Source organism: Syngnathus acus, chromosome 3 (genome assembly GCF_901709675.1).
Source record: "Syngnathus acus chromosome 3, fSynAcu1.2, whole genome shotgun sequence".
In the NCBI taxonomy this organism is placed as follows: Eukaryota; Metazoa; Chordata; class Actinopteri; order Syngnathiformes; family Syngnathidae; genus Syngnathus; species Syngnathus acus.
Genome location: NC_051089.1, coordinates 12,416,000 through 12,429,582, shown reverse-complemented (window position 1 = coordinate 12,429,582; position 13,583 = coordinate 12,416,000). Strand labels below are relative to the sequence as shown.

Here is a 13,583-nt window from a genome sequence, read left to right as displayed (position 1 = left end):
TTGTGACATTTTCAAGACGATTGCTCCTGCTGGTGTGCCAGCGAGTCAACTCAGCTTTTTATTTGAAGACAGTGAGCCAACACTACAAAGAAGATGGATGATTTAGACATTCAATCAACAAATTCCTCAGAATCGGCAAGAAGGTCAGTGTGTCCCGTCTATTTCTTTCCCTTTCCCCGCTCGACTCCCCAGCAATCAAGGTCGCAAAGCCGATTCCTTTCTCTCTTCCCGTGACATCTTTGCTAATTCCCATTAGCCCGTTCATGGCAGTTCACATCAGATCATCCGCAGGTGTACTGGAGGTTTGCGAGAGCTTCTACGGAAGAGCTTCTAAAGGTAAAGCTTTGTTTTTAGTGCACGCTGCCGGGAAATGATAGCGGAGCTTCTTCCAGAAGGCGGAAGAAGGCGGCAGAGAACTTAAGCCCTCCCATGTGACGCAGTGGCCCATCTTCTCAAGGAGCTTGAAGGCCTCTGGTGCGGGCTCCCATTTGTCTTCTTTCACATTCCCAGGTTTGATGACAACCAAGCTCGTCTTGCGTTCCACTAGGGCTGCGTGGATGGCACTCAACAAGCCAGTTTCCAGATTCTCAGCCAGAGGGGAAGGTACCAGGACCACCGATTGACTTTGTTCTATGCAGTCTAGCAGCGCCTCGGATGCAGCTGTGACACACCGACACAATTGTACATTAGCTGTGAATGATTTGACTCGAATTATGGCAACTGGGCTGAAGTAGGATACCTTTTCCTGGTTGTACATCCCGATCAAAGAGGCAGAGCTTATAGCCGAAATGTTCTTCTAGAACATTCTCTAGCCACTTTGTATCGCATGCTTTCAATCCTGTCACTTTGTCGCTCTTATAACACATGAGAAATACATCATAGGTCTTCCCATCTAAAAGTAAACAACACAGGATATTGTATCACAGTGGTGGAGTTTTTCCAGTTCAGAAAGGAGGCGTCAAGCAGTTTATTGCTACTTCCAGTTGTTCACTGTTTGACTAAAATAAAGACATTGGAACCAGCCGCTTAATAGGTTAATATGACCTATTTCAAAATCAACATAAAATCTTCCTTTTTGAAACACATTACAACATAGGACAAAAATAATGGACTTCAATAATAAATCCAAAATTGGATGATTTTTGATTTTTTTTTTCCTCTCTGTTGGAAAGTTACAAAGTATTGTAAAACAATAGTTTGTCGTGTAATTCAAAGTTTACTTGTTGTGAAATTTACTCTGCCAAATATGAGAATAGGCATCAGCATCCATATTGGTAAGACCCTAACAATAACACATTGTTCATTTAAAACAACCATATAACTTTGCATTAAAGTCTGCTAGATTAATGCAAGTACACAAGGCTAATGAATAGAACCTCCGTCGTGGTGTGATAAACTTAAAGCAGACAGTTAATTGAACACAAATGGTGGAGCAGCACATGTAGTTGGGATTAATTACGTTTTACTTACAACAAACCTAGTGGACCTGTGTGGTTGTAACCTACAAGGTGGCAAGTTAAAGTGCTAGTAAGTCAAAGTACCACTTGTAGAGAATTTCTATAGTGCGCAAATAGTGTTGTTTTATTTTTAATTAAAATAGGCCACCATTTGACTGACTCTCACCTGAGGTTTTCCTATGACAGCCCAGAGTGTTTCGCAGGAAGAGAATGAGTTCAATTTTGAATTTGACATAGACACTGACAGTTGCGGCCATTATTGCCATGATAACCACAGGGCAGAGTGCTACAGGCAAGTGGGAACCTTGAACTGAAATGAAAAATAAAACACCCAAGACAGAATGCAGACATGATTTAGACGGTTAATATTAAACAGCGGCGGCTGGTCAAGCGAGCTCACTGCGCCACCATGGCATGTTGGTCATGAAAGTGGAAAATAGAGAGCTATCTATTTTCGGGGGTGGACTTAAGTTCAAATGTCAACGATCTGAAGTGTTCTAATCACTTGTAGGTTTAGAAGATTGGATATGTCATCAAAATAATAATGAAAATACTTAAGACAGCAGTACTTTTGAAATGATCATCAGCATTTCTTGTTATTGCTAATCAAAACAAAGGTCGGGATTTTTGTCGATACAATGCGATGGTTTATATTGGACTCCAGCATACACAGTCAGCTGCAACTGTTTTTGTTCTTTTGTATAAATTACGCATGGAGGCGTTACATGTTAAGCAATTCAAACTTAGAACAATCAATCAGTCTTACCTTTTTTGGCCAAGGTAATGGTGATGACGATTGAGCGTGAAAAAGATTGCATTTTACAGGTGTAATTATTTGAGAGATCGTCCTCTGTTACTTCTTTGAACACCAAATTTACAGTGTTTTTTACACCTTCAGTCAAACTTTCCCTGTAAAATGAGATTGGAAGAACAAGATTATCAGACAAATTGAAATGTGTTCATTCATTTTGCATGTCAGTCGTTTACCTTGTATAATTGCAGAAGACTGGGAAGGAGTCATTCTTTTCCACAAATGTGTTGCCACTCATCCAAAACAAGGAACTGAGGTCTGAATATACTACAGCTTCACATTTAATCACAGCCGGTGAGCCTGAAAAAGCAGTTTGAGGGGGGGGGGGGGGGGGGGGGGGGGAAAGTCATAATGTAGTGGTTCACATGCATTGAAAGCTCAAAGTGTAAATTTTGGTGTGATGGCTCTGAACAGGATAAGCAGAAGAAAACGGATAGAATCAATACAAGAGTGATGCTTACCCACATCCACATAAATAGTTTCATTTGCCCTTGGGTAGGAGATCACAGCATGTTTGCTTCCTAGGAAAATATCCAATTAATTTGTACACTGCCAAAATTTCAAACAAAAAAATCTGCAATCATGCAGGTGGCAGATATTTTTTCATAGACTTACTCTGACTAGGCTGGACGTCCAACTCCAACGTGAAGCTCATGTTATAGATTTGACCATCAAAGAGGTAAGGCCTGGTGCAGGTGTAGACACCAGAATCTGTGTCTTCCACACTTGAGAAGTAGCTCTTAACTTTCTGCGCTGACTTGCCCTCCTGCAGGGTTGATTAGAATGTGATGCAATTTCACTCTTCATTCATTCATTCAAATTCTGGAAAATAGTGAACAATCATTTGAAATACTTTGTGCCATATGATGTCAGAACTGGTGAAGTAGGGATTATTTGAAGGTGGGATGTTGACTTCTGAACAGCTCAAAGTGCAGGACTCTTGTGTGTAACATGTCATCGGGTACCAAGTTCTGTCTTCCAGCTCTCTAGTCAGTGTGGTGTACACGGTCAGCCTGAACCACAACTTTTCACTTACATTCCTGTCATGTGAGGAAAGTTCAGAGTGTGTCTGTGGGAATTTGGTACACTCAAATACAACAGCGCTTCAAAATGTTAGCCATGATTCTAATTTACCTTTGTGAACACGAGTAGTTGCCCTGATGGTTTACTGAAGCAGTGAGAATGAAAAGGCTCGTGTCAAAAAAAAGGAGACCCTTCTGTCTCTGTTCAGCCGGTGACATGTTGCTCAGGTCCATCGGCAGCTCGCTCTCACTGGTCCATATTACTGGAGCGTGGTCAAAACGATGAGATGCCCGTTGGCACTGCAGCACAACCATCTCACCTGCCTTGACGTAAATTTCCTTTGGGGGGCCCGCCACACACCTGCCTGTGGATTCAGAGTTTCTTCATCTCAAAATGTAAATCACGTGTCAATATCCAGAATCTGTGCCAACATTTTAAATTGTCATATGTAAAAAGTAATTTTTCTGTTACTGAACCTCTTTTTACAGTAACTTGAACAATTGTTACACATGTTAGTCTCAGGTGCCTGAGTATCTGTTACAGGAATGTATCAAACACAGCAAAATATATATCATAAAATGATGGTTGAGCTCGCCATGTAAAATAAATAATACATTGGTGGTTAAATTGTCTTTCAATGCTCGAATGACCCAACTACAATGCACAACTCACAAAAAGTATTGTGAATGTTGCTGTCCAGCAAGAGAATTTTAAGTTTATAAAAAAAAAAAAGGTACTATAGACATATTACACATCTGCATTCAGAGGATTGGAGAAGTTGAAGTCACCAACAAATGCATTTTAGGTTCATCTGGAAATTAATGTCTCCAAATTCCCCTTTTTGTAAAAAGTGTAGTCTTATTTATTCACTGACCTGTTGAAGATGCAAGTAGTAAAAGGATTTGGAAAAGAGACACCATCGCGATGAGAAAGGCTGGAGCAAATGTGAGCCCTAACGACTTCCTTTCAAACACGGTGAATGGTTTCTCAGAGCATTTGTCTTGAAATGAAACTGAAACTTACAGAGGGAGTCTCAAAAGCAGATATCCCATTGTTGTAATGTAATGTATATTATGGGGGGGGAAAATAGACAAACATGCGATCTGTTCGCTTTTATGTAGGATTACAGAAACGTTAACGGTAAAATAAAGAATGAGAACCTTGTCTGCATCACTTTTTCATCCATTATTTGTATTATTTTTGTCTTATCAAGAGGCAGAGACTTTAATTGGCATATTTATTTTTCTGGTTGTTTTACTTTTAAGCTGTTATGTGTTTTCATTGTGACAAGCTACATGCAAGATTTAAGATCTTAAAAGCAAACACAGGATATGTTTAGCTTCTGCTTGCACTTACGTAAGTGCTGCAGAGGGAAAGTCAAACTGTGGTTTCTTTTACTTGGACTCCGAGGGGTCACTGTCCTATAGATGAACCTAACGCACCATGATGGAACGTGATAGTGCCCCAGTGCATTATGTAAAACAAGGATGTAAAGCAAGAGGGCCTCAGTTGGGCCCCCCGGCAGCTCAGAAAGGATGGAGGCGGGAAAACAAAACAACACAAATCATTGCGTGTTCAATTCATGTCATTATACGTAGGTTTTGAAAATGAAATGAAGTCCACTTTCTGGTGGGAGGATTTGTTGCTGTGTATTTTTTTTATTGAATAGTCACTGCACTTAAGTAGATTTTTCAGGTATCTGGACTCACACACTTTTTTTTTTTTTATTTAAGTATGGAGTTACTCTGTGTGTGCGTGTGTGTGTGTGTGTGTGTGTGTGTGCATGTGTTTGTGTGTCGTTTGCCTGACCTTGGTAATTTTCGAAAGAATCTGAAGGCACTGAAATTTAAAACAAATATTTCAGGAATGAGAAATGTCCTCCAAAAGAGGACCCACCCAGACACACATCACGCACACACGCGCAAGCACACACCTTGCACACTTCGCACACACATGCGCATGCACACACACGCGCACACACACACACACACACACACTCACCAATTCCCACATTAATGATGGGAATCTATTGTTATAAAAGTGATAGTCTCATGGAGAATAGGAACATTTCTTCCTTGCCAAACTGACGTCAGTTTAACAACAATATGAGAAGATCTGATCTTTGCCTCGACTCGTACTGTATTCTGCATGTATGTAAGGCTTATAGATGAACCCAAAAATAACACCAAATGATTATATTAATTATGTTACGTGCAAAACAACAGTCATTTGATACTTGAAGGGATCAATAAATTCTAATTTGACATCGTGAGAGCAGGACGACGCCTAACAATAGATCAGCAGTGTCATCAGCAGTTTAGACATAGAGATACAGAGACTAGAAGAGACAGAAGGTATAGAAGTGGGCATCCTTGGAGCTTTTCATGGATCAAACATCTGTTGTTGATTTTGCCATTAATTTATTTGTAACGCTACTATGTATACATTAAGGTCGAATTAGGTTCACCTGTAAAGGTGAAAGTAAATTTTAGGTTCGTCCTGATATTTAATCAAAAAGCCCCATATTCCCTAACTTTTTTATGAGTAACATAATTTGAGGTTATTTTGTTTTAAAATTTAGGCAGGGATTAGAGTTGGGCTGTGAGAATGATGGAATGTTGACGTAAGTGGAAAATTTTTATTTTTTTTAAAGGCATTGGGCAATGTGTTGGCTATTCAAATAGTATTACACAAATGACGAATTTTAAAATGTTTTAAGCATGATTAAAGTTGTTCCTCCAAGCCAGTACTGATTCATTGTGGAAGTATGCTGGTGAGTGCACGTAAACATTGCTTTTTGCCAAATAGCCCCTATGTGATTAGAAATTAGGGTTAACGTAACAAGAAGCCGTCATTATAAACCAATTAGGAAAAACTTTGTGAGGAATGTTTGCGAACAAAGCTCTTTTTAAAAATCAACTCAAGAATGACCTGTCAGTGATGATCAACGTTTTCAGTGAGACTTTTTCCCACTGTGATGAAATGACTCAAATATTAGGCCAAAAGGTCCGGAGAGAGCCACGCCTGCTCGCTCAGGCCCATAAGAGCATGTCTGACACATTTCAACATTAGTGCACACACAGCCTCATTCTCTCACATGTACACAAGCACACACACGTCCTGAAAGCACCATGTGTCACACGCATAAAATATTCTCCTACTAATGCCTCCACCTATCCTGTTCCTCTTCCTGATCATAAGCTACTTCCTAATGTCTGTTTTTTTTTTGTTAACGCAACACACATAAGCATACCAAAAAAATAACCAATTAATAATTTTTGAGTTTCCTCAAAGTGGTCATGTGATTGATAGTCTCACAATTCTTGACAACAAGAGAGTGACAACAGGTGCTAAGAAATGGTTCAAATTTGTTGTAGTTGAAAGATTGATGGATTTTGGTACATATTGGTTCACATTATTATATAAAATATCGTAAATAGGTGTGAGCCTGTTTATAGACAGAGAAAGTGCTCCCGTGGGTTTCAGAGCACTAAAACCATGTTATGGATACAAACCACTGATCATATGTGGTTAAAACACAATTTATGGTGCTGCAAAAAATGTCCACTTGCCAAAGGCTCTTTATGAAGTATCAAGGCTCACTTTCAGTCTCATGACACACGTGCTCGCCAGGCACACACACAATTTCAGGAATCTTCGTCATCGGTTTACAATCGGCTGCATTTCATTAGCGTCGTTCCATGTGCACTTGTTCGCATGTGCACGCTTTATTGCCAGCTGAGGTAAGAGAGTCAAAGTGAGGTTTCGTGCAGTTCGATCACACTTTCAGTGGGTGGGGATGGTCGAGCTTCAATGCTATCCAGCTGTAAGGGGACCAAGGTAAAGCTCTTACAGTTGTGTCAACATGTATGGGAATGCTATTAAAGCATTTTTTCGAGAGACAAATCAGTGCTCGAGTAAAACCAATGTCCTACAAGACTAATTGAGTGAGGTCCTGTGTGTGCGAAGGTGTGTGTGTTGCTTGATAAATGGCAGTGACTATAAACCTACGATCAGCGCAATCCAAAAACCAGATGGATGCTAAATTCCAAATGTTTACCACTCCTTCAAACATTAAGCACTGTCAAGGAAACAATCCGATCTTTTTGATTTGCCACTTACTTAAACCTCGTTTATTGACATACAGGGAACCCCCCCCACCCCTATTTTTTAAGTATAACCCCCACACACATACACACAAACCCTTGACTTATTATAAAATATTTTTAAGTATTACTTAGAGCCTGTTTTCACTCTTTCACGCTCAAGAAACAGCAGGCTATTGTATCTCATCACGTCGAAGAAACAAAGACTCAACTTCACAGTTCCTTAAATAAGTTCCATGAATAAATGACAACCCCCTAAAAAGGTTGCCTTAAGATGCCACACACATTGTTAATTTTGTCTCAACATAGTTGCCAAGATGCTGCAAGAAAAAATGTGAACCCAGGAGTAATGATTCTGGATACTGTAAAAAAAACAAGCAAACAAAACAAATCCAATTGCTTTAGAAATCTGTAACATAGAAATGGGGCAAGCATCAAATGGCGATATGGGACTCACATGTTATGTGGCATTCCAGAAGTAGACCTGACCTGAAAAATGACCTCATAATGAAATACCCTGATGGTGTGATACCGAGTTAACCATCAGAACAATAACCACAATGTTAACAACATGGAAAACCCCTTTCTCAGCATGACGCACAGGTCTCCTACTAAGAGTACAGCCAAGTCCACCATTTCCCAAACGGAAGTGCTAATTAACCCAAAAAGCTCCACACTTCCTGCTGGCTAGCAATTATGCCCTGTATGACTGAGGGTTACTACGGTAACTGTTATTTCATGTGTGAGAAAGGGTGTGTGGGTGAGAGAGGTGGAATGATAGCAGACACAAAGGCAGACTACGGCAGGAAGTCTTCAATTAGTTTGTGCATTGGATCTGTTACCCAGAGGCGTCATGGCCACCTGAGGGCCATTGGAAACAGATGCTTTTGGGATACAGCCAAACTCTGAGGTCCGTTGTTCTCCAGAGGTGCAAGTGTTCACACGCTGTGCCTAAAGTGAATTCAGCAATTTGTTTTTAGATACATTATACATTAGAAGATAAGTGTCAAAACATGGAAAGACTGATAACTCTTACTGAATAGAGATTTGTTCATTCCAATTTGTGTGCTGGGTGCCGACTCCCTTTTAACATGAGTTTGAATGTGAGTGGTTAATTACCAACACAGTCGCATTCCTATTTATGAGGGGGTGTGCACACTTGTGCAACCACATTATCTGGTATTTTTATTTCCAGGTTTCATTTTTCTTATTTCATTCGAGTTGTACAGGTTTCAGGTCAACGTTCTGAAAAGAATGATCTTGGACTCGTTTTTTAATATCACAAGACGTTTGAACAAGGGTGTGTAGAATTTTTATATCCACTATATGCTTGGCTTCATAAAGATTGACACTGCTCTGTACTGCCCACACACAAAACATGACTTAAAAGATACGTAATGGAAAGTGTGATGCAGACACACTGTAAACACAACGACCAATAATGGCATAAACCAATAAATAAATAAATAAATAAATAAATGTTTGAATCGAGAGAAGATTTGACACAACATTTGGCAACACAATTAAAAGAATGAAGGTGACTCATTGACCTCAAAATCTAAAGTACCACCATCACATTTCCGACAAGCGCAAAAATAGATTTTGCACATTACAAGTAGAGATACTGGTAAAAACTAAAGTGCTGATGATGCTATTTTCCTCACTTGTGTGCTGACACTTCATGTTCAACATGTGTCACATGTCACCATCACCTTGACCAGGATGGAAGAGTGGGACTTTTGAACAGCACACACAGGGGCAATAAGCACAAGTGGAACAATAAGGGCCATAACAGGAAACGTGCAGGCCAATATCAGTCATTGTTCTGCTTTGTCTGACTCATATGGTGTCCACTGTGGAAGAAACACAGGTGACATAAACATAATCGCTCCTGTGAATGTTCTTTTTTTTCCCTGATCTAAATCAACTAATAGGAAAAACAGCGTCCCTCTAAGCTTTGTACTGACATTCCCTCACCTTCATCTGGACAGAAATAATCTCACCAATGCTGTCAGTTAGGTCAGATTACTACATTTCCAATGAGGAAAATTTCCTGAATTTCCCGTCTTAATTTCTCATGGAAATTTAACCCAAACTTTCCTGAAGGTTACCGTTGACATTTTTGTTTTTGTTGTAATCAGGTGTTTGCCCCACACACCCACTGCATGACTTGATCCACCATAATTACTGCTATTTAATTCTGTTGGGCAGATAGACTCCACTTGACTCATGGAGAGGCTTTCCCTCAAGGATTGCTGAAAGCTTCAGTGCTGGAAAAGGAGACAGAAGCAACCACAGTCACTGACTCAGGCTCCAACTTGGATTAGTGGGTAGACTGCTGAAATAAATCATCTATCTGCTGTGGCCTAAGCAAGCTCCAACCGGTCATAAATAATCGTGTTCCATTCCGCCTTACACGCGAGTTGGAATTGAGTTAGAAATGACATGAAATTCCCTTTTGTCAAATAAAATCTAACTAGCACGAAGTAAAACGCTTTTCTGATTTATGATGGAGTTAAAGTTAATTAAAGTGCAACAAGCCACACATCATATTTTAAATAACCACACACCAATCAATCAAATGTTGCCACACAACATGCTCCCCACAATAATGACCCAAGAAAGGCTCAGAACCTAAACAAAGTCTCCAGTCAACTGGAGTCTCGCCCAGCTCACCCTGCAGTATACGCAAGTACATAACCCAGACAAAAAAAATACAAAATAAAATCATGAAGCCATCCATCCATTTACTATTTTAAAAGAACTGAATTGCATTCACTGGAGGAAAATGATTTGAGGAGGCAGAATAAAAATGACTGTCAACTTGAATAGTTGCTATGCATTGCTATTATGCGGGGCCACTCGATGTGAGTGTGACAGTGACAGAAGAGTTATGATAACATATATTATATAATAAAGATATTACATTATATATTATAACTCTATGATCATTTCCAGGAACCTTTCTAATGTGTATTTTCACATTATAAGTTAGCATCAGGCTAATGGATTTATTATCAAGCAAGCACCCTTCACACTTCAAATAAATAAATAAATAAATAAATAAATAGATATATAATGCTGGAGTGGTTACCTCGTCCGATTTCCATGCAGGCAGCGTTGCCTCACTTCCAACACTTCTCACTCGCAAACCTAAAAAGGGGCCAAAAAATGAATGCATGTAAATATTAATACTTACAAATGTTACAAATGTCTTGGCACACATTTACACACTACTAAGAAATGTGTGCATTGTAATATAATGTTCTTGAATAAATCCTGTCTGTCATTTTAGAATGTGTAAACATTTGTAAAAGCACTGAGCCACTTCAAGTACTAACCAACACAGCATGCTTCCATTCTTTCCCACTAAAATTATAGACCAGGCGCTTCACAGTAACAATAACAGTACAACTGAGAGTATTCATCAATAGTCCGTTATACAAGATAGTCAACGTACGAAATAAACACAATATTTTCAAATGTGATGTTCATGTTCAAACACACTGTGTTGTTGTGCATCTTTCATCAGTTGTGAGTCATTTTCCAAAGGGGCAGGAAGTCACATGCTGAGCTCTGCCAAGCCTTTTACTCATTCGTGTAGTCCAAAAAAGGCCATATTGCAGGGGAGGGTTAAAATCACTCAATTAACAAGTGATCATTCATGTGTGGATGAAATGACTGCATCATGATGGGGGAAAACCCCAAGAAGGATCAAAATTTGGTACACTTCCAAAATGACAATGCTCCTTCCGCAAATGAAAAACATCACTCGAGCAATAGAAAAAACCCTCGTGCAGTCAGTAAACATTGAGACTGTACAAAGTCTCCTAGTGAGTATCCTTATTTTATATTTATCATGTAACAGTCATTTAAATTCAAATTGAAAGTGAATGACAAGTTCATAACCTTGACTGCCAAGAAAATTCCTTGCGTTATTCTGTAACTGATCTGTTTGAGCAAACACAAATGTTGCCCTTCAAATACCATTCATAACACGTCAATATGAATAACAGTGTATGTCATCACTAGTTAATGAAAAAAGAATTATGTGGTTTTTTTTCACATGAAACTCACTCACACACACACAAATCTCGCATTTTCTTTTCATGGGAAAACACTGAACACACAAACCTTTGCAACAATGTGGCAACAAGAGTGAGTGCACACCAAATTGACATCAGAAAAAAAACAATTGGGCCCCGTTTGTACATTTTTGGTGTACTCGTTTTTGTTGCCACTGGTTTAGACATCATTAGCTGTGTGTTAAGTTATTTTTTAGGGTCCTGAAAATTGAGACTGTTATACAAGTTGTACACTACTTTTATGGTGTACATTTTTGTTGCCTGTGGTGACAAATTTATGGCAAGGAGTTGCACTTTGACAGTGCATTTTAATTGTTATACAAGGTGTACACTGACTATTTCACATTGCAGCAATGTCATTTCTTCAATGTTGTCTCATATGAAGACGAAAAATGGAGGGTTGTCCTCGTTTTTTCGACATACGTGCTTTTCAGTGGACAAGGAAGATACGAGGAAACAAAAACACTGTACCCATCTACGAGTTCTCACAATGAAAAAAAAAATCAACTATAAATTAGCATGCAGCATTGGTTGTGTTGAGTATACAGCTGACAGTGTTTACCTTTGGTCATGAGGAATTAAAAGTTGTATATGAAATGGAGTTTGTGTTGTAGGTTCCTCTTGGACTCGCCCTGAGACTTGGCCCAAGTTCCCAAACATTTGACAGCAAAGAACTTCTTAAGGCCCTTTGTGGTGATCTGCTGGAGCCAAACAGCTGTTTTGTGTCCTTGAGGGAAGGGAAAACAAGAAATGAGAACATGAGAGGCACAAATTGGGAAAACAAAAAGGAGAGGAGAAGGACGTAAAGAGCACGGATACCGTATATGAGGGTGTCCATACTTGTTTGATTGTGTCCAGGGGCCAGAAGCATGAGTGGGTGGAATTTAACAATTAACATGGACAGTCGTCCGGGGAATGCGGGTCTCCGTGACAACAGTGGGCACAGCCAAACACATGGGTTCTTTCATAACCATCTCTAACACAAATGGCTTTCTCACAAGCAGTGAGCAATGCTTGTTTTTCCCTTCCACTTCAAATATGGGGAAGTACTTGACATATATCTTGCATACATGACGTCTGGAGGTAAGCGCTGATGAGGAACTGGCAGAACTTCAAATTCACTTTCAAAAGTGTGTGAGCGTGTGCGTGTGTTGTAGGATGGGAGGGGTTGGGGGTTATTGAGGGCAGTGTTTGCGCCAGCAGGTCCACCCTAGAAAGAAGACGTAATCACTGACATTTTTACCTTAAAAGAAATAAAGTGACTCAATTAGACGATACAGTCAGGACAGCATGCATTTTAATTCCGCAAGCAAGGCGGTAAAACCAAATAAGATGAAGAAAATTATACAAAAGTTCAACAGTTAGACCTCCCCATCCTTTACATGGAAAACTTGCATGTTTTTGAGTCCACTTTCCTCTTGCAGTCCAAATCCAAATAGGTAAGGTACTGTAAATTGAAAACGAAATTGTCCATAGGTGTGAAGGTGAATGGTTGGTTGACTACAGTGTATGTGCCTTTGATAAATTGGCAACTAAAAAAATTGGGATTTTCCATGAAATTCCAGAGCAAACCTAAAATCAGATTTACAAATCAACTTAACTTGACTTTTTGCACAACTTGTAATTCAGACTTGGAACCTACCAATACATGGTCATTAAGTTACGCAAGGTTAAGGTACGCCAAAACAGGCCATTTGAATTTTTTGACAAATTTACAGCTTCTGATTTAATATGTCCAGATTAACTAAAATTCTAAAAGTGTATATAACACAAAGAAACGTCTGAAGGGCAGATGAACACATTTGTAATTATCTCATGTGTAAATTATAATCGAGACACAACAAGCGCTTGTCATGTGTTTTGTACATGGACATTTTGGAATGATGACCCACATGCATGGGATCAAACAAAAGCACGTTTGTGTTACGGGGTGCGGCAGTGACTCGTGTCACGTGACTGACCTGCACAGTTTCTTTCCTGCAAATGTGACGGACGGACGGGCGGCAGACACGCGTGCAGGAACAAGACTTCTTCCGTCCGCCTCTCCTTCCTCCTCCCGCAGGCTCCGACGCAACGTTGCAGCCCACAGGACATCCGCGCG

General features: G+C 39.7%; 1 protein-coding gene and 1 long non-coding RNA gene across 3 annotated transcripts in view; both read right to left on the bottom strand.

Moving 5' to 3' along the window:
- The window catches only part of LOC119121123, a 287,860-nt gene that overhangs the window by 110,545 nt on the left and 163,732 nt on the right, over nt 1-13,583 (bottom strand). The window lies entirely within an intron of this gene.
- Nucleotides 41-12,675, bottom strand: LOC119121108 (interleukin-18 receptor 1-like). 2 transcript variants are annotated; one of them, XM_037248556.1, is made up of 12 exons: nt 12,302-12,675; nt 12,045-12,209; nt 10,492-10,550; nt 3,403-3,655; nt 3,122-3,308; nt 2,884-3,034; nt 2,730-2,789; nt 2,445-2,568; nt 2,224-2,366; nt 1,624-1,767; nt 740-892; nt 41-660 (listed from the first exon to the last, which is right to left on the bottom strand). In XM_037248556.1, the coding sequence occupies exons 3-12, from the start codon at nt 10,505-10,507 to the stop codon at nt 317-319; spliced, it is 1,575 nt and encodes a 524-aa protein (XP_037104451.1). In that variant the 5' UTR covers nt 10,508-10,550; nt 12,045-12,209; nt 12,302-12,675; the 3' UTR covers nt 41-316. The 2 variants fall into 2 exon arrangements, with proteins under 2 accessions (XP_037104451.1, XP_037104450.1); XM_037248555.1 differs by lacking the exons at nt 10,492-10,550; nt 12,045-12,209; nt 12,302-12,675 and adding an exon at nt 4,166-4,288.

Coding starts and splice junctions, on each gene's coding strand:
- LOC119121108 (XM_037248555.1), bottom strand. CDS start 4,211: ATGGTGTCTCTTTTCCAAATCCTTTTACTACTTGCATCTTCAACAG. Junction 2,367..2,444: donor GTCTTCTGCAATTATACAAG/GTAAACGACTGA, acceptor CTCATTTTACAG/GGAAAGTTTGACTGAAGGTG. Junction 1,768..2,223: donor CATTACCTTGGCCAAAAAAG/GTAAGACTGATT, acceptor TTTTCATTTCAG/TTCAAGGTTCCCACTTGCCT.